This window comes from Brachyhypopomus gauderio, unplaced genomic scaffold, assembly GCF_052324685.1.
Source record: "Brachyhypopomus gauderio isolate BG-103 unplaced genomic scaffold, BGAUD_0.2 sc66, whole genome shotgun sequence".
NCBI classification, from domain to species: Eukaryota; Metazoa; Chordata; class Actinopteri; order Gymnotiformes; family Hypopomidae; genus Brachyhypopomus; species Brachyhypopomus gauderio.
Genome location: NW_027506887.1, coordinates 1,292,250 through 1,317,043, shown reverse-complemented (window position 1 = coordinate 1,317,043; position 24,794 = coordinate 1,292,250). Strand labels below are relative to the sequence as shown.

Here is a 24,794-nt window from a genome sequence, read left to right as displayed (position 1 = left end):
TGACTGGGTTGGAGTATGTAGGGTGGGGTGGAGACTGGGGTGGAGTATGTAAGGTGGGGTGGAGACTGGGGTGGAGTATGTAAGGTGGGGTGGAGACTGGGGTGGAGTATGTAAGGTGGGGTGGAGACTGGGGTGGAGTATGTAGGGTGGGGTGGAGTATGTAGGGTGGGGTGGTGACTGGGGTGGAGTATGTAAGGTGGGGTGGAGACTGGGGTGGAGTATGTAGGGTGGGGTGGAGTATGTAGGGTGGGGTGAGTGGGCTGGAGTCTGTAAGGGGAGGTGTGTGGTGGGGTGTGTGAGGCAGCCCTGTTAGGTTGTTTGGTGGGGGTGCATTGGATCAGCTTCCTCAGCCAGGAACCCCCCCTCCCCCCGGGTAAATATTATGGGATGGTTCTGGGAAGCATTTCACTCATGCAGATGGAATTGCACTCTTGAATGTTTGCCAGTGTGCTGATTCCAAACAGACTGTTTCCCCATCCATGCTTCTCTCTCTCTCTCTGTCTCTCTATCATTCTCTCTCCCTGTCTGTCTGTCTGTCTGTTTGAGCAAGTCTTAATCTGTTTGGAGTATTTTTGCTGTAGAGTGGGCTGATGGGAACAGTAGATTGGTGAGTTGCAATTGGCTAGTCAAAGCATTCCGGAACTCCAGGCTAGGTTTGGCTTGTTTAAACACACTTTGTACTTAGTGTGCACACACACACATAAGGCTGTCAGGTGGAATTCTTCAGCACGTGCGTTCACAAGTACACCATGGACTAACACACACACACACACACTCACACACTGTATACTCTGCTGTTTTCTACTCCCGTCTTTTTCAAATTGCACGCCTGCATACTTACACTCGTCAAATTTATATTGAATATGTTAGAAAACTCCATCCATCTCACTTGACAGGCTGGCAGGTTCCACTTTGATTGGGAAATGAGTGAGCTGTCCAGGGAAGCCTGTGTGTGTGTGCGCGCGTGTGCGTGTGCGTGCGTGTATATTCTGTTGTCAATACAAAGCATAGGTTTTTCTCACTTCAGAGATATGTGGACATATCTCCACATGTCACCCATAACATTTGACAGCCTCTCTGTGTGCGTGAGTGTCTTTCCTTCCTCTTCCTCTCAGTGCTTGTGTGTGCTCTCCTGTGTGAGTCACTGGAGCTCCTCACCGCTGCGTTAGTCTGTTTAATATCGTGTAGTCGTGTAACACCGCTGCTGGATCAATGCGCTAATATCGTTGCCTGCGCTAAATATCGTGTCCGCTGTGTATTCTGATCGCACTCGCTGTGGAGAAACACAAGGTCCTGCGGAGACACACCGCCACTGTGCAGGTCGCAGCAGGCAGTGGTCGGACAGTCCTGGCCTTCTAACTACAGACCACTGAGCGTTACTCCACACATGACTCTCCACCTCTGAAGAGCCGTCATAACTTTACAAACAGTGTATGGGCACATGGACGAGAAGCACCTAACCCACACCTGTGAAGAGTCCCGTAAATCACCCGCAAGACAAACTGGTTTGTGTGACTTGTTTGACTGAGACGCATCACTTTGCATAATAATCTCTCTCTCTCTCTCTCTCTCTCTCTCTCTCTCTCTCTCTCTCTCTCTCTCTCTCTCTGTCTCTCTCTCTCTCTGCCCTTTTTGTGATTTATTCATTTGTGCTTTCTTAATTAACTCCATTCTTCATCCCATATGAAGCAGCTGTCACCGGGAGGCTTGGCAGAATGAACTTAAGCATGCCAGTGATTGATTCAGTATGACTGCTCTGCGTGCGTGCGTGCGTGCGTGCGTGCGTGCGTGCGTGCGAAAGAGAGAGAGAGGGGTAGAGAGCGACACTGCGTATTTAAATGCAGTTGACATGGCGGTTCTCTCTCTGGGCGAACCCTGATCCAGAACCCTGATCCAGAACCCGCCTGCCTGCCCCTCAGAGACGCAGCCTGTACACCGTCTTTCGTCTCCTCTGCGTGAGCTCTGTATCCATGAGCTCCAACTGAAGAGAGAACACACACACACACACACACACACACACACACACACACGCTGATTCTGTGCAGGTCTCAGCTGATGGTTTTGCCGTCTGACTCACACCTGTTTCCTGTTCCCCTCTCTCTGTCCTTTCTGGCTCTCTCATTTTCTGCTCTCCCCTTAACTCATTTATTTATTTCCATTCATGTGTTTAGTTATTATTGTTTGTAAACACAGAAACAACTCCCCAGTTGAAGTCTCTCACCCAGCAGCTTGGTTGCCTCCAGTTAAGACTGTCTGACACTTCGGTCAAAGTGACTTGGACTGTGAGCATGTTTCAGGAGCACCAGGTCTCTCCACAGCAGCTCCTCTCTCTGGACACCAGTGGGGTAGTGGAGTACAAGCTAGCAGAGACCAGCATGCAGCATCTCTCTCTCTCTCTCTCTCTCTCTCTCTCTCTCTCTCTCCCTCTCTCTCCCCTCCCTCTCTCTCTCTCTTTTTTGTCCTCCTTCCCTTTCTCTCTTTCCAGAAGTGCAGAGTCATCAATGTTCTGCAGGTGGTGTGCTAGTGGCCCATGGTCTTTAGACAGCTCTTCAGGTTGAGGAGGCCCCCCCCCACACACACACACACACCCCACTGCCCCCCCCCCCCCCCCACACACACTCTACTGTTGCTCCCTCTGAGTTTTTCCTCTAGGTTTTTCTCTATTTCTCTCTTTCAGATCAGTTCTCTGTTATTGTGAAGAGAGACTCTTTTGTATGAATTTTGGCTATAAAACTCCACAGCTGTTAAACAGGGTGTGTGTGTGTGTGTGTGTGTGTGTGTGTGTGTGTGTGTGTGTGTGTGTGTGTGTGTGTGTGTGTGTGTGTGTGTGTGTGTGTGCGCGTGTGCGGGGGAGTCCACTATATCTCCAGACATCTGCTCAAGGGGCCTAACCTAGAATTCTAAAAATTTCTGTTGTTTGGTATTGACATTTAAAATGTTCAGACCTTCCAGAGCTACAGGGCTCTCTGTTCATCTAGTGTGTTCAGTTCAGTAACTGAGTGACTACCACAGGGTTGTGTGTTCATCTGGTTTTTTCAGTAACTGAGTCACTATCACAGGGTTGTGTGTTTGTCTGGTGTGTTCAGTAACTGAGTCACTACCACAGGGTTGTGTGTTTGTCTGGTGTGTTCAGTAACTGAGTCACTACCACAGGGTTGTGCGTTCGTCTGGTGTGTTCAGTAACTGAGTCACTACCACAGGGTTGTGTGTTTGTCTGGTGTGTTCAGTAACTGAGTCACTACCACAGGGTTGTGCGTTCGTCTGGTGTGTTCAGTAACTGAGTCACTACCACAGGGTTGTGCGTTCGTCTGGTGTGTTCAGTAACTGAGTCACTACCACAGGGTTGTGTGTTTGTCTGGTGTGTTCAGTAACTGAGTCACTACCACAGGGTTGCGTGTTTGTCTGGTGTGTTCAGTAACTGAGTGACTACCACAGGGTTGTGTGTTCATCTGGTGTGTTCAGTAACTGAGTGACTACCACAGGGCTGTGTGTTCATCTGGTGTGTTCAGTAACTGAGTGACTACCACAGGGTTGTGTGTTTGTCTGGTGTGTTCAGTAACTGAGTCACTACCACAGGGTTGTGCGTTCGTCTGGTGTGTTCAGTAACTGAGCCACTACCACAAGGTTCTCTGTTTGTCTGGTGTGTTCAGTTCAGTAACAGTGGTGTGTAACAGTTCAGTTTTGTAAAGCCTTTTTCCCTTCTGGCAGGTTAATGTTGAATTTTAGATTTGAAAAAAAGACATTAAACCAATGAGCTTAGTCTGTATATCGAAAAAACAGAAACGTACCTCTCTGTGGGTCTCCCCATCCGTATACAAGCAGGGCACTTTGACCTATTAAAGTCATTTGTTAAATTTCAGTCAGCCCGTCCCTACAGTCAGCCTGGGCTGAAGGTCATTTTGACGTCTGTTTGTCCAGATGCCACACAAGTAGTTAAAGGCTTGTGACAGGACAGGAACCTGTGGAATACCAACATGCTGATCAGTGACCGTTATTACACACGCACACTCTCTGCAGGCCGACAGGGGCAGGACAGGGTCATTCTTATCTCCCAATGATAAACTACCTGACAGTCGTACTCTATAACAATGTCACTGTCAACCCCCTTTGCAGGCTCTCTGTCCCTCTCCAGCCTCTCTCTCTCTATCCTCTTCTCTCTCTCTCTATCCTCTTCTCTCTCCCTCTCAGCCACTCTGTCAGACACACATAGCAGGGCTATACAACTGATCATTAATTGAACCCTTTTAGCATCTATAATTAGTGAAGCACATCAGGTTGTGATTAATGCAGTTCATTTATTAGATGTTCCCTGCACTCACCTCTGTTCCTCGCAGGGCGCTCAAATTAAATGGATGTGTTAATGAATAAGTGGTGTGTGTGCGTGTGTGTGTGCGTGTGTGCGTGTGTGCGTGTGTGCGTGTGTGCGTGTGTGCGTGTGTGCGTGTGTGCGTGTGCGTGTGCGCGTGCGCGTGTGCGTGTGTGCGTGCGCGTGTGTGCGTGCGTGCGTGTGGGTGGGTGTGTGGGTGTGTGTGAAAGAGAGAAAGTTTCAGCAGAGAGCACTGACTATTATAAAATTCCTCTAGAAACACTGTTGCCGGATAAAACTTATGTGCATGAGATTATTAAAACAACTTTCAGCACTCTGTTGGTTTGTGTGTGTGTGTGTGTGTGTGTGTGTGTGTGTGTGTGTGTGTGTGTGTGTGTGTGTGAGAGAGAGAGAGAGAGAGAGAGAGAGAGAGGGAGAGAGATAAGGTGTTTTGATGTTGTTAATTTGACCCTAGATATTCATACTACAGACATCAAATGTACAGTTATTCGGTACACAGCACGTAGCCGTGCCCTTCCTCACTTACTCTAGCTGCTGTTAAACACACACACGTACACACAAACATGCACGTGCGCACACGCGCACACACAGCTCTTGTTTATGCCTCTCAGAATACATGTGTGTATGGTGTTGAGGTGCTCATGCACTTATGCTGTGTGTGTATATGTTTGCTTGTGTGCGTTCATCTATGTAAACTTGTTTGTGCGTGCATGCGTGCGTGCGTGCGTGCGTGCGTGCATGCGTGCAGAGAGGGGGCTCGGATGTCTGCTGGATTCATAAATCAGATTCAGCTCTTTTGGCTTCTCCAGGTTTGAGAAGGTTTCAGGTCCTCCCACCCAACCTCAGCAGGTGACACTTATACACGCACACACACCTCGGGTTTGGCAGCCTGTCTACACATTACTGGTTAAGAAAATAAGAACAGGAAAAGCTGTGTGTGTGTGTGTGTGTGTGTGTGTGTGTGTGTGTGTGTGTGTGTGGGGTTGGGTGGGGGGGCATGTCATAGACACACTTGACATAGTCTGGCACGTTCACAATTAGATTCATGCCAGTCTGTCTGTCCGCTGTGTTATTCTGAAGTCTCTTTTGAGGGGTATTTGGGTCTTTGGGGCATGTATTTGGGTCTTTGAGGGGTATTTGGAACTTTGGGGCAGGTATTTGGATCTTTGGGGCAGGTATTTGGGTCTTTGAGGGGTATTTGGAACTTTGGGGCAGGTATTTGGAACTTTGGGGCAGGTATTTGGCTGGTCTTACAGAAGTAGTTGGAGAGGCAGGTGTGGAGTGTGTAGTGTGGGCTTCCACAAGGATCAGATCTCTCTCTCTCTCTGTCTCATACCCAGCTCTTTTGTCTAAAGAGTGCAGGTTGTTCCCTTATTCATGACCATCTCTCCATTTGTCTTCTCTCCCTCCCTCACAACTATTTGGACAGCTATCTTAAATACACTTGACACCATAGATAAATGTCCAGCTCCAACGTTTGGACACTTTGCCACAAATCCCCCCCCCCGTCCTTGCGTCGACACGTTTGGGTCCTGTTTGCAGCACGGCTTTATAGAAGGCCTTCTAAATACCTGTTGTCCAATAGGACTGAACCTGTTGGGAAGACTTGACTCTAGACTGCGTGGGTTTCCCTTAAGATTCAGAGTCATGTGTTTGAATCCTGTGTTTGAGTCCTGTGTTTGAGTCCTGTGTTTGAATCCTGTGTTTGAATGCTTCCAGTGGATTAATTAACATTGACTGTCACTGCCGTGCTGTATTTCTGAAGTGGTTTATGACACTGTGAGACACTAATGGAGGCAACTCTGACTTCTGTTTCAGATCCCGTTCTCGCTGGTGCAGTTTCCTCTCTGGGAGTATTTAAAGGTATGTGTCTCTTCCCATTGATCCATCTTCCTTCTGTTCCTTTCTTCTGTCTGTCTCTCTCACTTACTCTTTTAATGTTGACCCCTTTCTAGTTTAATTGGTTCCCATAATGGCACTGTACTAAAGAGAAATAACTGCCTATTCCTAATTGGACACATTTACGGCTCAGAGGGCCATTTCTCTTTGCTGGGGCCCGTCGGCGGATGGCAGCCCCGCGGTGGTGGCGGGCCCGGCTGGAGTTAAATGGGCTCATATCTCGCCTCGAGTGCTTTGCACCATGACCCTCGGTCTCGCGTGCGCCTCTGCCGTCTGGTCCTGGCCGCGGTGACGTCGTTTTTCTTTGAAAAGCCAACTTTTGGGGCGATGACATCACGTCTCCGGAGCGAGAGCAGAAGATTCCGTTAGCGCCTTTGGCCTGGTGGAGAGAGAGAAGGAGAAGAGCAAATAGGAGGCTCGGACTTTACAGCTAACAAATCATCATTATTCATTATGAGATCTAAAGTTGAAACAGTGATTACCAGATGCTAGTGACAGCACTAAAGTGGGTTCACTGTTTTTAAACACCCAGCTTTCAAAGATGACACTGAGAGGTGAGGGTTGAGTTTTCACCCTCTGATGGAATCAGACGCATCATTCTCTGGTCTTCCTTTGACAAATCTTCAAAGACATTTCCTCATCCTCTCCCAGCCACCTGGGTACATCTGACACTAAACTCTCACCTTAGTCTGCATTATTCGGGTCTCTGATATTAGAGTCTTGTTGGCTCTCTCTCTCTCTCTCTCTCTCTCTCTCTCTCTCTCTCTCTCTCTCTCTCTCTCTCTCTCTCTCTCTCTCTCTATGACACTAAACTCACCTTAATCTGCATTATTCTGATATTAGTCTTGGTTCTCTCTCTCTCTCTCTCTCTCTCTCTCTCTCTCTCTCTCTCTCTCTCTCTCTCTCTCTCTCTCTCTCTTCTCTCTTTCTCTCTCGTGTGTGTGAGCACGCGTGCATGTGTGTGAGCTCATTTTGTTGTCCTCACCACTTTGAAGATTTCCCAAAAACCCATGGTGGTGGGTTTCGACCCATGAAGCTGGGGTTGGGCCTCGGAGTGGGGGTTGGGCTTCAGGTGTGGTGGAGTGGGGGTTGGGCTTCAGGTGTGGTGGAGTAGGGGTTGGGCTTCAGGTGTGGTGGAGTGGGGGTTGGGCTTCAGGTGTGGTGGAGTGGGGGTTGGGCTTCAGGTGTGGTGGAGTGGGGGTTGGGCTTCAGGTGTGGTGGAGTAGGGGTTGGGCTTCAGGTGTGGTGGAGTAGGGGTTGGGCTTCAGGTGTGGTGGAGTAGGGGTTGGGCTTCAGGTGTGGTGGAGTGGGGGTTGGGCTTCAGGTGTGGTGGAGTAGGGGTTGGGCTTCAGGTGTGGTGGAGTAGGGGTTGGGCTTCAGGTGTGGTGGAGTAGGGGTTGGGCTTCAGGTGTGGTGGAGTAGGGGTTGGGCTTCAGGTGTGGTGGAGTAGGGGTTGGGCTTCAGGTGTGGTGGAGTGGGGGTTGGGCTTCAGGTGTGGTGGAGTAGGGGTTGGGCTTCAGGTGTGGTGGAGTGGGGGTTGGGCTTCAGGTGTGGTGGAGTAGGGGTTGGGCTTCAGGTGTGGTGGAGTGGGGGTTGGGCTTCAGGTGTGGTGGAGTAGGGGTTGGGCTTCAGGTGTGGTGGAGTAGGGGTTGGGCTTCAGGTGTGGTGGAGTAGGGGTTGGGCTTCAGGTGTGGTGGAGTGGGGGTTGGGCTTCAGGTGTGGTGGAGTGGGGGTTGGGCTTCAGGTGTGGTGGAGTGGGGGTTGGGCTTCAGGTGTGGTGGAGTAGGGGTTGGGCTTCAGGTGTGGTGGAGTAGGGGTTGGGCTTCAGGTGTGGTGGAGTAGGGGTTGGGCTTCAGGTGTGGTGGAGTGGGGGTTGGGCTTCAGGTGTGGTGGAGTAGGGGTTGGGCTTCAGGTGTGGTGGAGTAGGGGTTGGGCTTCAGGTGTGGTGGAGTAGGGGTTGGGCTTCAGGTGTGGTGGAGTAGGGGTTGGGCTTCAGGTGTGGTGGGGTAGGGGTTGGGCTTCAGGTGTGGTGGAGTAGGGGTTGGGCTTCAGGTGTGGTGGAGTAGGGGTTGGGCTTCAGGTGTGGTGGAGTAGGGGTTGGGCTTCAGGTGTGGTGGAGTAGGGGTTGGGCTTCAGGTGTGGTGGAGTAGGGGTTGGGCTTCAGGTGTGGTGGAGTAGGGGTTGGGCTTCAGGTGTGGTGGAGTAGGGGTTGGGCTTCAGGTGTGGTGGAGTAGGTGTTGGGCTTCAGGTGTGGTGGAGTAGGGGTTGGGCTTCAGGTGTGGTGGAGTGGGGATTGGGCTTCAGGTGTGGTGGAGTGGGGATTGGGCTTCAGGTGTGGTGGAGTAGGTGTTGGGCTTCAGGTGTGGTGGAGTAGGGGTTGGGCTTCAGGTGTGGTGGAGTAGGGGTTGGGCTTCAGGTGGGACTAAAGTCTCACTGCATCCGGCTTCACCATCATCCTGGCCACACCAGGTTAGGGTTATGGAAGATCTTTCTTACTTGCCATGCAATGCGCCATATAAAAAAGTATACACAAGCACACACCTAGACTGTCCACTACCCTGTCTAGACTTTCCACTAGCCAGTCTCATCTCTCTGTGGAGCTCCCTCTCTCTCCCTCTCTCCTTCTCTTTCCACCTCTGCCTTTCTCTTTTTGTTGATGCCATTTTGTTTTTGTTTTCCTGCTATCTCATTCCCTCTCTTCTTTGTCTGCGTATGTCTTTCTCTCTCCGTCCTCCCTGGGAAAATAAGGAGCTGACTGCAGCACTCTGGACATAAAGATGGTTCCTGTCTCTGGTTCCCATCGTGTGAATGAGCCCTGGAGCATTGAGTTCTTTGTGTTTTTTTTCATGTCTGTTAACTAGAGTAATTCCCAATTTTCTCCCCCCCCCCCCCATCTCTTCCTCCCTCTCCCTCCCTCTCCCTCCCTCTCTCTCTCTCTCTCTCTCTCTCCCTCTCTCCCTCTCTCTCTCTCCCCCCCTCTCTCTCCCTCTCTCTCCCTCTCTGTGTAGACTCTGTGGAGGAGAAAGCAGGGGGGGCAGCTGGACTCTTGGCAGGCCGCAGTGTGTGGAGCTGTTGCAGGTGTGTGGGATTAGCCTCATCCTCATCTTGGAGAGGGAGGGAGGGAGAGAGGGAGGAGGGAAGAGAGATGGAAGGAGAAGTTGCTATGCCAAAGTCAGGATCATGTACATTTCAACCATGTGAATTCCTCACAGGTGAGATCAGCCATGAAGTGATGTTAATCGAAATTAGAAACAACAAAAAAAATACAAAAACATTTGCTGACAGGACAGAAAGAACAAAGGCAGACCAGCCGACTGATCTTTGAAGGCACTCAGATTGCTGAGACAAGGTTTTTACATTTGACTTAAAACGTCTTTTGTGGGGGATGATTTGATGATGAATGGCTGTTTCAAAGGTTTTGTGCAGCCACAGAGAACTCCTGGTCACCTTCTGGCCTCGACGTAGAACGTGAAACATCTAAAAACATCTGATTAGCAGATCGTAGGGCTTAAGGGATGGAATGGAAGCTGATGGGATCACAGATGCGGCTTGGAACCCTGAGTAAGAATGTTTGCAGTGCAAGAATGTGAGAACAGGGGTAATGCCTGTTAGGAACCCCACAGCTGCACTAAGGTGTCAATCTTGAATGAGGGGCTCCTTGGTAGAGAGTAGGGCTGGGTATCGATTCAAATTCCAAGAATCGATCCGATTCCGATTCTGAAGATTAAGAATCGATTTATTTCGATTTAATCCGATTTAATCGATTCGATCCGATTCGATCCAATTCGGGGTTTAGTGTTATTAAAAATGTATTTATTTGAGCTGTTTACTGTCTATGTACAGAAGCAACATGTTAAAACTAGTATTATATCAATAATATTAATCAGCAAATAGTTACTGGTAGTTGGTAGTTACTGATGGCTGGAAGACTGGTGAAAAGGGTAATCATAAATCTACCTTCAAGAAAGGTAATCCAGGACAATAAACAGAGGACATCTTTGAGGTGTCTATATCTGCAACAGTGGACTCCTACTGGGACACTAACCAGTGCATTATTATTATGATTGAAATAATTAAGAAGTCACCCAAAAGCTGTTGCTACCAAATGCATTTTTATTTTAAAAGTGCTCACACTTAATAAACTGAAAGTATAAAATGTAAATGTGTATTTTTCTTTAAAGTGAGAATATAATAACAGAACTGTCATGTTACGGTCCCCGACCCCTCCCTGTTGGGCTTGTGTTAACGTTGTCTGCGTCTACTCGTCTGTGTCTGTAGATCTCCGTGGGTGCGGGTGCATCTTGTGATAATCCTCACCTGTGGCTCGTCTCGTCACATGGGGTTTGTGTGGTTTGTCCATTTAATGTGCGTTCGCGCAGCGTCCTGTGCTCGTCGTTGTTTGAGTCACACATGTTCTATGTAAACGTGTTTTATGTGCGCTGTCTGCGCTTCGGTAAATGTAATAAACGTAATGATTTGGAAACTGCAAAGGATTCTGTCTCGTCCATCGCCTTGCGCCCAACGTTACAAGAACATTTTAAACTTTTTTAAACTGTAAAAACACTGGGTAAACTGTCAGTGATATGGACTAAATGTAAATAGTCACTGACACTGGATAAACTGTCCTTCTGCTTTTAGATTGCCGATTTGACTATCGTCGTTACCGTCACTGTCCGACGCCATGTTGTTTTACAGTTAGTTAGACCGAGCACGCCTGCGTGAATTCAGTGACGAGGCGGGGGTAAAAGTTCACAAAAAAATCGATCTTTGGACGTACGAATCGATTATCAGATCATCATATGCGAATCGATTCTGAATCGGAAAATCGATTTTTTCAACACAGGCCTAGTAGAGAGGATTGTAGATGTCTCTGCGAGAGGAGATGAGGGCATGATAAACACATCCTTATTTTAAGGACCTGGAAAGTGTTCTATATTTGAATTGAAATTCTCACAGGCATATTGTTCAAATTTAAAATAATTATTGAAAATAATATTTTCCAATGATTTTGCATTAGCTGATCTTGGTTCCAGACAGTATCTCTGACTGAATTGAGTCCCAAATATAACAGTGTCTGTCTTGTCTTGGTTACGTTGGAGAACATGTTTTGACATCTAGCACTTCACGTCTCTTAAGCAGTCAGGGAGAGTACAGAGAGTCACTTGGCTTACCCAGAGCTACACCTGCGTATCATCTACATAACAGTGGTGTGATACTTTGTACTTCTAGAAGATGGACCCAGTTGAGAGCATGAACAGGGAGAACTGGACACGTCCTGAGATAGAGCCTTGAGGTGTTACACGTGTAATACATGCTGTGGAGGAACGACAGAAAACGCTCTGCTTTCAGGTTTGAGGAAAAGCAATTCAGTGCAGTGCCTTGGATGCCAAAAGCACACTTCAAAACATCCAGCAAAATGGTGGCATTGGCGCTATGAGAGGCTGTGGCCAGGTGTAACAGCACTACAGCAGGAGACTTCCCAGAGTTAGAGGCTGGACCAGACATGGGTACAAGAGAGATGGGGGAGCTGAGAAGATATGGGCCCAGGGCACTCGGGGGAGGCCACAACACCAGGAACCAGCTGCAGCATAGAGCTGAGGAAGACCTGGGAGGGAGGGAGTCAGGGGGAGAGGGAGGGAGAGTGCACAGAAGAGGGAGTGTGAGAGTGTGCAGAAATGGACATGGCACATAGAGGAGAAAGTGCTGTTGGTGACCTGGAGTGAGGTCTGGTGAAGTGTCTGGTGAGTGAGTGGGGGTGTTTGTGCATGTGTGTCACAAATACTGGACCCCAACACTTGCCAGTATGTGAATCATAACTAAATTTACACTGCAAAACTGTGTGTGTGTGTGTGTGTGTGTGTGTGTGTGTGTGTGTGTGATGTTTGTTGATGGTGAAGACGAGTGTGTAAAAGAAGAATAGTTTAGAACATCTGTCTGTGAACATCTGCCTTCCATCTGCTGGGTAGATTCTTCAGAATGTACCAGTATTATACCTCGGAAGATGTGTAGGCTATATTTATAAGTAAAAGCATTTGTGTGTGTGTGTGTGTGTTTTCTAGGTGGAGTAGCAGCATTCGTCACAACTCCTCTGGATGTGGCGAAGACCAGAATAATGCTGGCTAAGGTGAGAGTTTAGTGTCAGAATAATAATAATAATACTGGTGAATATACTGTATGTATATGAATATAGAGTATAATAATGCTGGATGAGAAAAGTGTACACAGTGTACACTGGCATAGGCTGAGTACCAGAATATTTTCTAATGTATAGTGTCAATATTTTTGTTATTTATGTTGGGTTAGCTGGGTGTATAGTTTCAGAGTATAGTGTCAGAATATTGTTGGGTTAGCTGGGTGTATAGTTTCAAAATATTGTTGGGTTAGCTGGGAGTATAGTGTCAGAATATTGTTGGGTTAGCTGGGTGTATAGTTTCAGAATATTGTTGGGTTAGCTGGGTGTATAGTTTCAGAATATTGTTGGGTTAGCTGGGAGTATAGTGTCAGAATATTGTTGGGTTAGCTGGGTGTATAGTGTCAGAAAATTGTTGGGTTAGCTGGGAGTATAGTGTCAAAATGATGCTGACCTAGGCGAGAATATGGAGCGTTGTTTAAGTCTGCTTTCTGCTGAGGTCTCACAGATGGAGAAGAAGGTTAGCAAACAAAGGTCTCCAGTGTAAACAAACCGTGAACAGATGCTCTGAGGCAGAGAGAAAGAGGGATAGAGAGAGAGTAAGAGAGGGTGAGAGACAGACTGAGAGAAAGAGAGGAGGAGAAACGGGTGGGGGGTGAGTGGGAGAGACGTAAGGTCATGTAGGGACCCTGGTGACACACAAGCCAGACTCTGCTCTCATCTGGGCCACTAAGGCTGAACGCACAGCCACACTGTGTCTCCACATAGCTGATGTCAATATCAGAAGTCATACCACACACATGTTGGATGCATCCCAGTGCCTAAGCAACCCCAGTACATTCCCAACCGTCTATGCTAAAAATAAAAAATTAAAAAAACTCCTTCCCACCTATCCTACAGCTATAACCCAGATAGGTTTTGCCATGTTCAGTTCCATGTGTGTGTAAGCAAGTTTGGTACGTGTAGTGGAATTACACATACTGGCACACACACACACACACACACACACACACACACACACACACACACACACCACTTGATCCCAGGGACCCTGGGTTTAACCCCACACCTGGATCAACTCATCAGCAGAGCAGGGAGTGTTGGTGCAGGAAATGTGGAAACAGGTTATTAGATGATCGAGACTAAGATCACACATCGTGGGACTTTTATTTCTGAAGAACACGATGGACCTGATGCTGATCCCTGGAGAACACCTGTACCAACACATGCTGAGGTTTTCTCAGGCTGACTGATGATGTGAGCAGTCTCCGTATGATCCATATGAGACGTAGCTAGAGTGAAACATAAGTCTGCTCTGATCTTAGCAGACAGAACCTGTAAAACGCGGAGCGTATCTGCACTGTGATGTATGAGTGATGGAACATACATCTTTGTGTCTATGACAGACTGAAGTGTTTTGGAAATGAGAATGCCGTAGCCTTTACACTGTTTACCCTCTCCTGGCCTAACAAAAGAGACGTTTTCTCTCCCTCTATCCCCTCTCTCTCCCTCTATCTCCCTCCCTCAGGTTGGCACAACTACAGCCAGTGGATATATCCCTCCGGTGCTGTATGAGGTGTGGAAGAGGCACGGTGTGTCTGGGTGAGCAGAAACTATGCATACACAAGCACTGCACAAGGAAAGGCCTTACAGAGACGCATCCATTTGTCCATCCATCCTTTCTTTCTTGTAGTTATGTGAAAATCCTCCTAATGGCTTTGCTCTCAGCAAAGGCGCTTTGCTTCACAACACTGACCTTTGACCCTTCACAACACTGACCTTTGGCCCTTCAGAACAGTGACCTTTGGTACTTCTTTGATCTCCTTCTCTTCTTTTTTCTCCTCTTAGAGAAGGCAGAAGCATGCGCTGCAACATAAAAGAATTCCAAAAATCTTTCCCTTGATAGTTATATATATATATACATGCTTTTTGGGAAAACTTTGAAAGAGGAGAGAGAGAGAATGAGAGAGGGAGGGAGAAACAGTAGAGGAACGGAGGCCTAGACACTCTGAGACTAATAATGTGGGCTATTCTGCAGCTGCTCTTACAAAGTGCCTGCCTTCAAAGCTGCAATTATGGTAATGGCCCCAATTGGAGTCTAGTGAAGCCAGAAACTGCTTCCATATGTTTAGCTCCACCCCCCAGTGCCACCAGCAGAGCCCCTAACCGCACTAGCCAAAGTGCCCGCTACGAAGCACGCTCCGTACCGTGCTCTGTACCGCACTCCGAACCGCAGAGGGCCACGCCGCTGTAAGACTTTCACCTGGTTCTGTTGCCCATATGCCCCTGGCGTGGTAGAAGAGTGCACCAATCGTGGTCCCACTTTCGTCAGGGTGTCCTCTGGAGGTTGTCCTCTGGAGGGTGTCCTCTGGAGGGTGTCCTCTGGAGGTTGTCCTGGCTGCTTTGAGTGCATGTTGCAGTAGGACATTGTAAATGACATAGCTGGAACCGTAAAAATAGTTTTCCTAGAATAGAATGCAATAAATGTCACAAAACATCTTGTCCCTGTGATGTCCGAGCTAATTGTGCTCATATGCCAACGGAGTGCCCCGTAAAGCCTTGGCTCGGAGCCCCAAAAGAAAATTCTTCGAAGTTAAATCAAAGGTTTGATTTCTTCCGTTTGTCCATGTCGTTATTGCCCGTGCCATTTTTCTCCAGGTCCGCTCAGTTCGGCCCGAGCAGAGAGAGATCGTTGCGGTCCTGGTCTCCAGGAAGTGCATGTTATTTATAGCATGCCAAATCTTTAATATGAGTCCCAATTAGGTACGCAAACCTCGTGAGCCGCCAGCCTGCTTGCCAAGGCTGTGATGTCACAATGAGTCAGGGAACAGGTGCAGGAAGTCAGAAGGAGATTCTTTCCTGTCACTCTGACTCACCCAGCGTAGTGGCAAGGAGCACACCAACAGACGAAAAGGGCAAAGCCCCCCTCCCCTTTTTCTGAGGGTCCAGGAATTGAAGCAGAAGACATTCTAACCCCTCTGTTATGGAGCTGACACATTATACAACACCCATATATGGGTCTCAAACTTCCCGCATGATGACATGACCATGTTACTGCTGGTTCCAAGGGTGGCTCGGCAGGAAGTAATGTGGCATTTGACCCGAGGGGCTTTTTGCTGTCGACTGGGACAACTTCGAAACCATGCCCCCATGCTCATGAAAGGCCAATCACTGGAGGAAAGTATTCAGTTTCCATCTTATGGGTTTGAAGAAAGAATCTGAAATGACTCAGATCAAGCCTTTATTGTTGTTCATTTTACTGTTATTGCGTATATTTAAATGGCAACCCACATGGCGTGGGCACACGCACACGCACACATGCACAAATGTCCTTGCTAATATGTTCCAGGATATGCTTGCTTGGTAGTAAGTGTGCGCGCACGCACACACACACACACACACACACACGTACCATGAATGAGCACCATTTCTCTAAAACACATGATCCTAGCAGAAGCATGCCAAAACGTTCAGCTCTGGGAATTACTGGAATAGCAGTGACATGTCTAACGTGCTTGGCACCTTGTACAGCTTTGCAGTTGACAAAATTGATGTGTTAGTGGGTACACCACTTGTGACCCTGTTTCTAAACTGAGGCCCATAAACCGGCTTGTGTCCCTCCATCCACCTCCCCCACCCAGCACAGGTGTCAGGAGCCACCGTGTAAACCTCTGCAAAGCTAGCACCAGCAGGGCCGGGACCGCACCGGGTCGGGTCGGCAGATCATGGGGTCCTGCTCCGACGCTCACTGGAGAGCACTAGAGCGTGGGGGTGTGCAGGCAGAACTCCTCAGTCAGCAAAAGAGAATTCTGGGATTCTGAGAGAGGGAAGAGAAAGGAAGCCAGAGAGAGAGAGAGAGAGAGAGAGAGAGAGAGTGTGTGTGTGTGTGTGTGTGTGTGTGCGTGTGCGTGCTGGATGGTTGAGGGACGCGTGTGAATGTCATCTGGCCATCCGTCATGCAGAGAGGCCCCCGGGGCCTGAGCTAATACCAAAAGCAGCTGTGTGGAAAAGAGCCCCCGGAGGGGTGGGGAGGTGGAGGAGGGGTGGGTGTGGGGAGCGAAGAGGTGGAGGAAGGGTGGAGGCTGTATTGTCAGGACCCGTAGCTCCATCCCTCCAGCTGCCCCACCAAGGGCCTACTTTACAGATTCCTCTCACACACGCACACACCGTGGTCGCTGTGCAGAACACACTTGCAAACACACACACTACCTGCAGACTCACTGCAGTGAAGGAACTGTGTTTATGTAAATACTAGTGACAGCCTCAGTTAGCTGCACAATACCAGTTAGCTGCACGTGTTTTGGTAAGAGTTTTCAGAGTACAGTTACTATACCTTTAATAATGATATGTAGTGGCACAGTTAGTGTATTACACAGTAATGAATCTACTGAACCTAAAATTACAATATTTGTGTCCATGTATTAATATTGACATCAGTCATGACTCCTTGTTTAAGCAAATCCTTCCACTACTCAGACGTAAAGAGGCTCCCACAGAAAGAGGCTAAATTCAATCTTAGTGTTGGCATAACAGCCTTCATGACTGTTGAGGCTTCATGTCTCATCTCCTGTCTCGTCTTTCTTTCTCCTTCGTCTTCTCGGCAGGCTGTTTGCTGGCAGCATCCCCAGGATGGCCTTCATCAGCATCGGGGGCTTCATCTTCCTCGGCGCTTACGAGAAAGTGCGTCACATTTTGTTATAGACGCACATGTGGCGTGGACTCCAGCACTGATCTACTGTCAGCTCTCCCTAGCCAGACTCGGTTGTCGCCAATAATGAAGCAAACCACAAAACTGATCTCAGATCTGACAACATGTGACATTCTGCCAGCACAGAGAGTGAAGCAAGATGTCTGTAGGTCAGACCAGCAGAAGACCCTGTTCAGGACGAAGCACTGGTCGTCTGGCATGCCTGAGAAAGATCCCATCCGATCACGTTACCTGGCCACCAGTGCACAGCATGTAAAGTTTAACAGCCTGAGTTCCAGGTATTTTGTTGAGATGGAAGAGCTGTCGTGATAACGTTAGCCCTCAGTGTGCTTGTAAGCAGTATTAAAAGTGTTTTATGGGACTCGGAGTGTTTGTGGTTTATTTTTGTGTGCAGCTGTCGTGGACACCTCATCTTTAACCGAGCACTTCCGTACCTGCTCCGGCACCACACCTGAACAGCCGGATAAACCTCTACTGCACTGATTTGATGAGGGACATTCAACTTGTATTGAAACTGAACTCAGGGTACTGTAGACCTCTAGGAGGATCGTGACCTTTACCATAAGCAGTCTAATTTGCCTAAAGCTAGGTTTATACTTGACTCGTCACGACTGGCGCAAGGATCCAGTCAAAATTTATACAATCGTGGTGGCTCCGCCCAAGCGCGTTGGCCCTTCAGCGGAATGAACAAAGTCATGTTTGCAGGGTTCATATACCTTTACAAAGTGGAATTCAAGCACTTGAACGGCACTTTCAAGGTCCATTTTCAATATTTCCCAGTACCTTCAGCTTAATTAAGTTACATGTTTATACAAATACACACTTACTCTAAATGATTCAAAATAATTAGCTTTTTATCACATTAAAAGAGATGGTACCGTGTTCGGTAATAAAATAATTATTGTATTACATAAGCTTGTTTGTTGTTTATTTAATGGTTGTTTATTTTCAAAATGCCCAATCTCAACGTATTCACGTTCTCCCAATATTTTGACCTGGAATTACAAGAGGCTTGTAAACGTAACACAATCGCTCAATTGAGAGAGGCGTTTGTTGTGAAACGAAATAGTTACAATTTCAAGCATTTTCAAGTACTTTAGCTGAAATTCCAGCACTTTTTTGAGGGGTATTTCTTTACACTACCACATATTGTTTCGGAGAACATGGCAAAGAATGTGACGTGTCCAGTATAAACGCTTCCGCCGCTCTCAGCTTTGAGTCGAGCGCTTATGGTCAGGCGCGAAATTATAACACACAAGTCTCACTGACTCATTATCTGTTACTAGCTGTTGCATTTGTGCATTAAGTATTAAGGAGTATGGTTTTAGGAAAATTACCCTTAAATTATCATCCACTTGGGCATTGAATTATTCCACCTATGTAGGATCGGATTAGCCTTTGAGTTGTGAATGCTTTAATGTCTTTACCCTTGAATCCTAACACTGGTCAGGTGTTCTATTCACAGAGCATTTAGTTGAACTCATTGACCACCGACCTCTCTGTAAAGTTCACAAGGACCTGCAGGAACTGACCCACGTGGCAGTATTGAGTATCAGGCGTTGAACAGCATTCTCCTCTATGGCAGCGTTTCACAGCCCAGACCCCGAGGGCCCGCCAGGTGCTCTATATTTTTGTTGTATTCCAACTCCTGTCACACCTGAAGCACAGTGTTGAGAAACCTGAATGGTTGGTACAGGTGTGCTGGAAGCCACCTTGGAGCAAACCTGGACTCTGAGGGCTGCATAGAGAAACACCATCATGAAAGAACCTTACTGACCCTCACAAGTGAGGATCAAGTCTCAACACACTGCTCAATACAACGCTTGCACTGTTAATTTACACCAACTCAATACGGAGACCAGCTGGACTAAACAGAACACCTCAGATGACAAACATCAAAGAATGAAAATGTGACTTTATTAGACACCTGCCTGGTAAACACTTCAACGTTATTACAACAGCCTTGTACATCGGTTCGAGTACATTGCAATAACTTAATCCCAGAAAAGGAGAAAGAACCTTGGAGTTTGCAAAACCCAATTACAGCCAAACCTCTTGTATGAAAGTGTTCCTGGGTAGGACAGCACATATGAAGCAGACAGGTTCAACTGGCCAACTCCTCCTTTGAAAGGCTGTTTTGAAAGAGCTTGCTGACTCAAGTCCCCCTATATAAACCAGACCAAACCAGGTGCTAAGTCAAGCGCATCTCTCTGACTAACTCGAGCGTTTGGTAGCTGTAGTGTCTCGTGGGTGACTAAGCTTCACAGAGCTGTTATTTGGCTTAGACACACACAAGGTAAAGTTAGCATTAGCTAGTTAGATGCTTACTGATGAAAATGCCACATTAGCTAATGTTTACTGAAGATTAGCTAGGCTAATGTTGGTTTTCTGTGAGAAGACACTGGAACCTTTGAAAACCAGTTAACAGATTGAGACGCCCTGCCATCAAGAGCCTCTCTTTCTCTTCATCATTTGGCAGCATTATCTCCTATTACTAACAATGTTTGTTAGATTTTATTTTTCTTGGAGAAGTCCACAATCGTTATTTTCCTTAAAAGGTGTTACAAAACCCCCATCAATAAAAACAAAAAATATTATTTCATTGTACCACAGGCTAACCCTAAGTAAGTGAAGCAGCATTCTTGTGGTCTATACCTTAGCAGAGGGAGGAGCTAATCAAGACATCAAATTTGCAATTCTGCAAATATGCAAATCTGCAGTTTCACAGTTAATCACGGTGATGTCGCCTCCACAGTAGGCAGGCCTGTGCCTGAGCCGCAAAACAGAACAATTCACAGGAGTTTAGTAGAGCGGCCTGGCTGCACAAGCCTGCTGTTGTTGAACATTATACATTCCTATTTAACTTTGACTTCATTGTGGCGATACCGGCTGAAAACAGAATATCCCTATACATGTCCAAAATGCCATACTATTAATAACAAAGTGCTGACATATTTGTACTGCTCCATAAATAGTATTTTCCATACCTTGTACCAGTGTACACTGTATGATGCTGGGCCTGAACCGTTGGTATATCCATAAACACCTTACTTTTCCATAACAAAAGACCAGTAGAGATTAACCTTGTGCTAAGTCCACAGATGAAGGGTGTTTGGGTTCTGAAAATTTCAAGTGCAGAAAAACAAAGAGCAGATGTATGACCAATCGTCTCTCAGAGACGTCTGACCAATCGGCTCTCAGCTTCACCGTTCACACCAATAAGGCACCGGGACGAGCTTGGGAGGTTTGTATAAAGAGGAAAAACAGCATCACACCGATCGGACCATGCACAGAATAGATTCAAATACTCTTCTGTAAAAGTTATATAATATAATATATATATTTATATATCAAAACTCTTATGTACAATTCCAAGCCCAATGTTCTCTCTCCGTTGTGCTGTACAGTATTCCCTACATTAGCATGCTTCAAATGCAAGTCACATTTCTGAGCGGTGGAAGCCTCCCTGGGGAGGATTTTAACTATGTACAGCAGTAACGCTCAGATGGGGACTCCAACGCCCCCAACCAAGCCTCGCCTTCAAACGCCGGGACACCACGACCCACATGCACACACCCACGTGGGCAAACACGACCCACATCTGCACACGCGCACGTGAGCAAACACGACCTGACTCCTCAGTGTGAGGTAGCAGTTCACAGTGCAAAGAAGACATAAAACAACAATAAAAAGTCTTAGCCATGGTGGCAGGGTGCTAGTCGCTGTCCTGCCTAAGGGGGGCGCTCTCACTAGGGCAGGCTCTGGATGTGTGAGTGTGGTCTCTGGGTAACAGAGTCTTCGTGAGCTCAGAGGTACAGAGAACGTCCGTGCAGGGGGGCCCAGAGGGGGCGAGTTTGGATGACTGACGCCGGACATCGTCCAGCGATGGAGACTCTGCCGCCGTCCCCATCCGGTTGGACAAACACCCTGAGAGAGACACAGAGAGAGAGTGAAACATTTGGTAAATCTGAAGAAGTACAGTCAACATGACGATCCTGAAGTGAAGCGTAAGGAGACAGACAGACAGGGGAGAGGAGAAAGAAACCCATCAGATGGCTGGCGGCATAAAACACACGTTCACACGTTCCCTCGCCCGGCCCCGGGGTCATGAAACGCTGTGTGTGCCCGCACGCCTGCTGAGAGCTGCTCGTCCCGAGTCAAGCTGTGGGGGAGGGGGGTGTGGGCCAACATGCCAGGTGAGCTGGGGGCGACAGGACGGGACCTGTCTGCACGTCAGCTCAGCAAAGCTGGAGGCAGAGGGCATCTCAGCAGATAGAAGATGTTTCGCACCTGCATACTGGGCAGGGGTAGAACTAACTGCGAATGGCGTACACGCCCGGCCTGTGCCCGTCTCGCACGGAGCGCCCACCTTTCCCATCACTCTGCTTCTTGTTGGACGTCAGCGGCGCCCTGTCGTGGTTGCTGGGGAAGACGGGTGTGCGGGAGTCCATCGGGAGTCCGTCGGGCGTGCCGTCGTAGTGGCCGTCACCCACCCTGGGGCTGGCAAAGGTCGAGGGGGATTGCGTCTGCTGGTACTCAGCACATGAAGGGGGCGCTGTGGTTACTCGGGGGGGGTAGCCCGACGGCCCAGAGTAGCCAGTGCCGTTCTCCATGCAGTCGGCACACACGATGGGAAAGTGAAGGCCACCTGGGTAGAAACGGAAGACTCCATGAGCTCACCAACAGCCGGGAAGAAATGTCAGACCGGTTCCCGATCACGTTTACCGGGGACGAGGTGACGTACCATTGCTGTGGCTGTGAGCAGGTGTCACTAGGCCGCCGCCTGGCTCCACTCGTGTACACATGTCCTGCCTCTCGGACAGAGTGCCCTGGGAGGACAGGTAGCTCGGGACATCAGGGGGGATGATGGTCTCATCTGGAAGTGCAAAGATTAAATCAGCACTGGTTATGAACACTAAGGTGCCGTATGTAATCAATGAGCAGTATGTAAGTTGAGTACACACACACGGTGAAATGCGACACACGACGAGCGAGATTCGGTTGACAAACGCACCGGTGTTGACGCTACACTCCTCACTCTTCCTCCTCGTCTGGTAGATGATGCAGACCCACACCAGTGACGTCGCTACGATGCTGCTCACCACGGCGATGACCACGATCCCCACGGTGACCGTGCTGGGACCCGTCTGGGGGGTGCAGGCTCGGCCGGAGCGCTGGTGCACGCTCAGGCGTGAGTGAGCGCGCTCCGTGCCCAGCGGGTTGGACATCACGCAAGTGTAGCGACCCGCATCCTCCAGGGCAGCGCTGCCGATCACCAGCAGCTGGTTGCCGGGGGTGAAGTGGTAGCGGTCGCTGGGGTGCAGTGGCTCCTCCCCCCGTAACCAGGTGATGCGGGGCGGTGGGCTCCCAAGGGCCTTGCACTGTAGGGCCACCGTTTCCCCGACAATCACGCTGCGGTCCTCCATACCCTGCACCAGGTGGGGCGTCTCTGGGGGGGGGGCAAAGAGACGCATGAGAGGAAAGACACCGCACACAGACACTTTAGCTTATAAACACGGCGTACCACAGGCGTACAACGACTTACGAAGTTTAACCCAAACTGTTTTTAAATCCCTTTAGTGTTATAGAGGCAGGTGGTTAAAATCGCAAACCTGTTTTTCCTTCTAAAATCAAGACGAAAGTTTCAAGCATTAAAAATATAGCTTTGAAAAAAATATATACATGCTTTGAATGTAATACAAGAAATTCGATAAGTGTAAACACCCCCCCTGTGAATTGACTTGGTGTGAAGCAGGTGCACCTCGCCCCACCCCTTTAGCTCCACCCCTTTAGCCCCACCCCTTTAGCCCCACCCCTGCCCCTCGGCAGCCTGTGGGCAGCTGAGATCAGGATTGAGAAAAGCTCCCACATCCCACTGCTTCAGTTCTCTGCCCTCACACCCTCCCCTCCCCATGACCTCCTCTCTGACCTTTCACCTCTGAGCCCAAGTACAAGGCCACAGCTGCAGCAAACAGGGAGAAAAAAAAATTTAAACACATTCTTTCATGCCGTGGAACTAAGCTTAGAGTTAGACAAATCCCTCGAGCTTTAGAAGGCCAGACCCAACAGGGTTGGGACTCTTGAAAGCCAACAGGGCTCCGTCTGTCTCTGTCTGTTTTTAAATAGGGCTCTCTGTCTCTCTGTCCATCTTTTAATAGGGTTGTCTGTCTCTCTGTCTGTAATGCTAGCCTCACTTATAACACTCACTTCTCATACTTCTTTAACGTAGTCAACAAAAACTTCCTCCATATAATCCAGGCCTGTCCGAACTCCGTTTACAACAGCACGCTCTATCTGAGAAGACCAGGCCTCCCGGGTTCCATTCTTCTCGGGAGGAAGTGCTAAACAGAGCAGGGGCTTCTGGGAATCCGAGTTTGCCCTTACCCAACACGGCGAGCGTGACGTTGGCTGAGATGGTTCCTGCGGTGTTCCTCGCCGTGCAGCTGTACACGCCCGTGTCCTCGGGCTTCACGTCCATGATGAAGAACACGTCGTCGTCCGGCATCACCTGCATGCGGCGTTCTCGGGCCGCGGGGAAGTCCGTACCTCCGTCCTTCTGCCAGGCCACCTGGGGTGGCGGGTGACCCCGGGCAGCGCACTCCAGCCGGGCCTTGGCCCCCGCCCGCACGGTCACATCGCGTGGCGTCTTCACAAACGACGGCAGCACTGCGTGAGAGTTTCGGAATTATTCATTTTATTCATCATCATGCAAACGTTCCTTCCTCACACCCTCGTCCTCAGGAGTACGGATTTGCCCGTGTGCAGATTCAGAACTCAATTTGCTCCAAATTCTAAGTGTGCAAGGAGAAGACCAGGGTGGGAGGAGTTAGTCTGAACTCACCGCTGACACTGAGGCGGGCCTTGCTGGAGTAGGCGGAGCCAAAGTGATTGCTGACGATGCACTGGTAGCGGCCCTCATGCTCGAAGGCCACGCTGCGGAGGTGCAGCACGGCCGTGTAGTCGGTGACGGCGCCATCGGGTGGGCGTGGCCGGGCCGAGCTCTCCACCTTGGCGTTCTCCAGCGGTTCCTGGTCCTTACGCCACGTCAGCGTGACGGGCACACTACTACTGCTCACCGCCACGCACGTTAGCCGCACGTCCTCACCCAGCACGGCCGCTGTTGCCGCGGGGTGCGCCGTGATGTGCGGCTTGGCCAGGTCGTCTACAGGGGAGGGGTGGGGTTTTAGATGGGGGGAGGGTTTAATGCACTTGCTTGATGGGTGGCAAGCCAATCAACTACTAGTGACTCCCACATAACTTACTCATCATTAAACTCTATTTAACGCTAACAAATTTAACGCTAGTTCCCAATTGTAACATTCACCAGTAGTGAAACATTAAATTCTAAATGTCCTAGAAAATGATTTTCTCTACCTGAGGCTCAACAAGATTAGACCCACCCTGAACTCAACATGCTCCTCACCGCCCCCTGGAGAACAGCGGCAGCCGCGTGCCGTCAGGGCAGCAGGAGTGGGCGGGGCTTACCACACACAAAGCTCTGGGGCGGAGCCTGGAAAATGCTGGTGCCTTGTAGGCTGCTGGGGTGAGCGCATGTAGCCTGTACGCCTGCCTGTAGACCGTGGGTCACCAGCCACTCAGGAAACCAGGACAGCTGACAGTCACACAGGAAACTATCACTCCGGATTTCACTAGGGAAGGAGAGGGAGAGTGAGAGATCACTAAAGCAAGACTGTGTGTGATTGTGTGTGTTCTGTATTAGTGTGAATGTG

The 24,794-nt window shown here is 48.9% G+C and overlaps 2 protein-coding genes and 1 long non-coding RNA gene across 5 annotated transcripts in view; 1 reads left to right on the top strand and 2 right to left on the bottom strand.

Moving 5' to 3' along the window:
• The window catches only part of slc25a26 (solute carrier family 25 member 26), a 36,664-nt gene extending 18,808 nt beyond the window's left edge, over nt 1–17,856 (top strand). The window contains exons 6-11 of one of the 2 annotated variants that reach the window (XR_013124963.1): nt 6,146–6,190; nt 9,235–9,304; nt 12,286–12,350; nt 13,885–13,958; nt 16,961–17,342; nt 17,459–17,856. Coding sequence is in view for 1 of the 2 variants with exons in the window: in XM_076989192.1 (XP_076845307.1) it covers nt 6,146–6,190; nt 9,235–9,304; nt 12,286–12,350; nt 13,885–13,958; nt 16,961–17,057 (351 nt within the window). In the remaining variant the exon portion in view is untranslated. Of the gene's footprint in view, nt 1–6,145; nt 6,191–9,234; nt 9,305–12,285; nt 12,351–13,884; nt 13,959–16,960; nt 17,426–17,458 lie in introns of those variants that run through there. The other variant, XM_076989192.1, reaches the window with a different exon arrangement.
• Nucleotides 10,326–15,047, bottom strand: LOC143490751 (uncharacterized). The gene is made up of 4 exons (XR_013124964.1): nt 14,620–15,047; nt 14,136–14,222; nt 12,811–12,977; nt 10,326–11,831 (listed from the first exon to the last, which is right to left on the bottom strand). It is a non-coding gene; the product is annotated as an uncharacterized LOC143490751 (long non-coding RNA).
• Nucleotides 17,857–18,961: 1,105 nt separating the features above from the next.
• The window catches only part of lrig1 (leucine-rich repeats and immunoglobulin-like domains 1), a 29,271-nt gene continuing 23,438 nt past the window's right edge, over nt 18,962–24,794 (bottom strand). Inside the window, exons 12-18 of one of the 2 annotated variants that reach the window (XM_076989177.1) lie at nt 24,550–24,713; nt 23,906–24,226; nt 23,449–23,730; nt 22,079–22,513; nt 21,809–21,940; nt 21,434–21,712; nt 18,962–20,991 (exon numbers count right to left, since the gene is read on the bottom strand). In XM_076989177.1, coding sequence (XP_076845292.1) covers nt 20,780–20,991; nt 21,434–21,712; nt 21,809–21,940; nt 22,079–22,513; nt 23,449–23,730; nt 23,906–24,226; nt 24,550–24,713 — 1,825 coding nt within the window. In that variant the 3' untranslated portion in view covers nt 18,962–20,779. Of the gene's footprint in view, nt 20,992–21,354; nt 21,713–21,808; nt 21,941–22,078; nt 22,514–23,448; nt 23,731–23,905; nt 24,227–24,549; nt 24,714–24,794 lie in introns of both variants that reach the window. The other variant, XM_076989178.1, reaches the window with a different exon arrangement.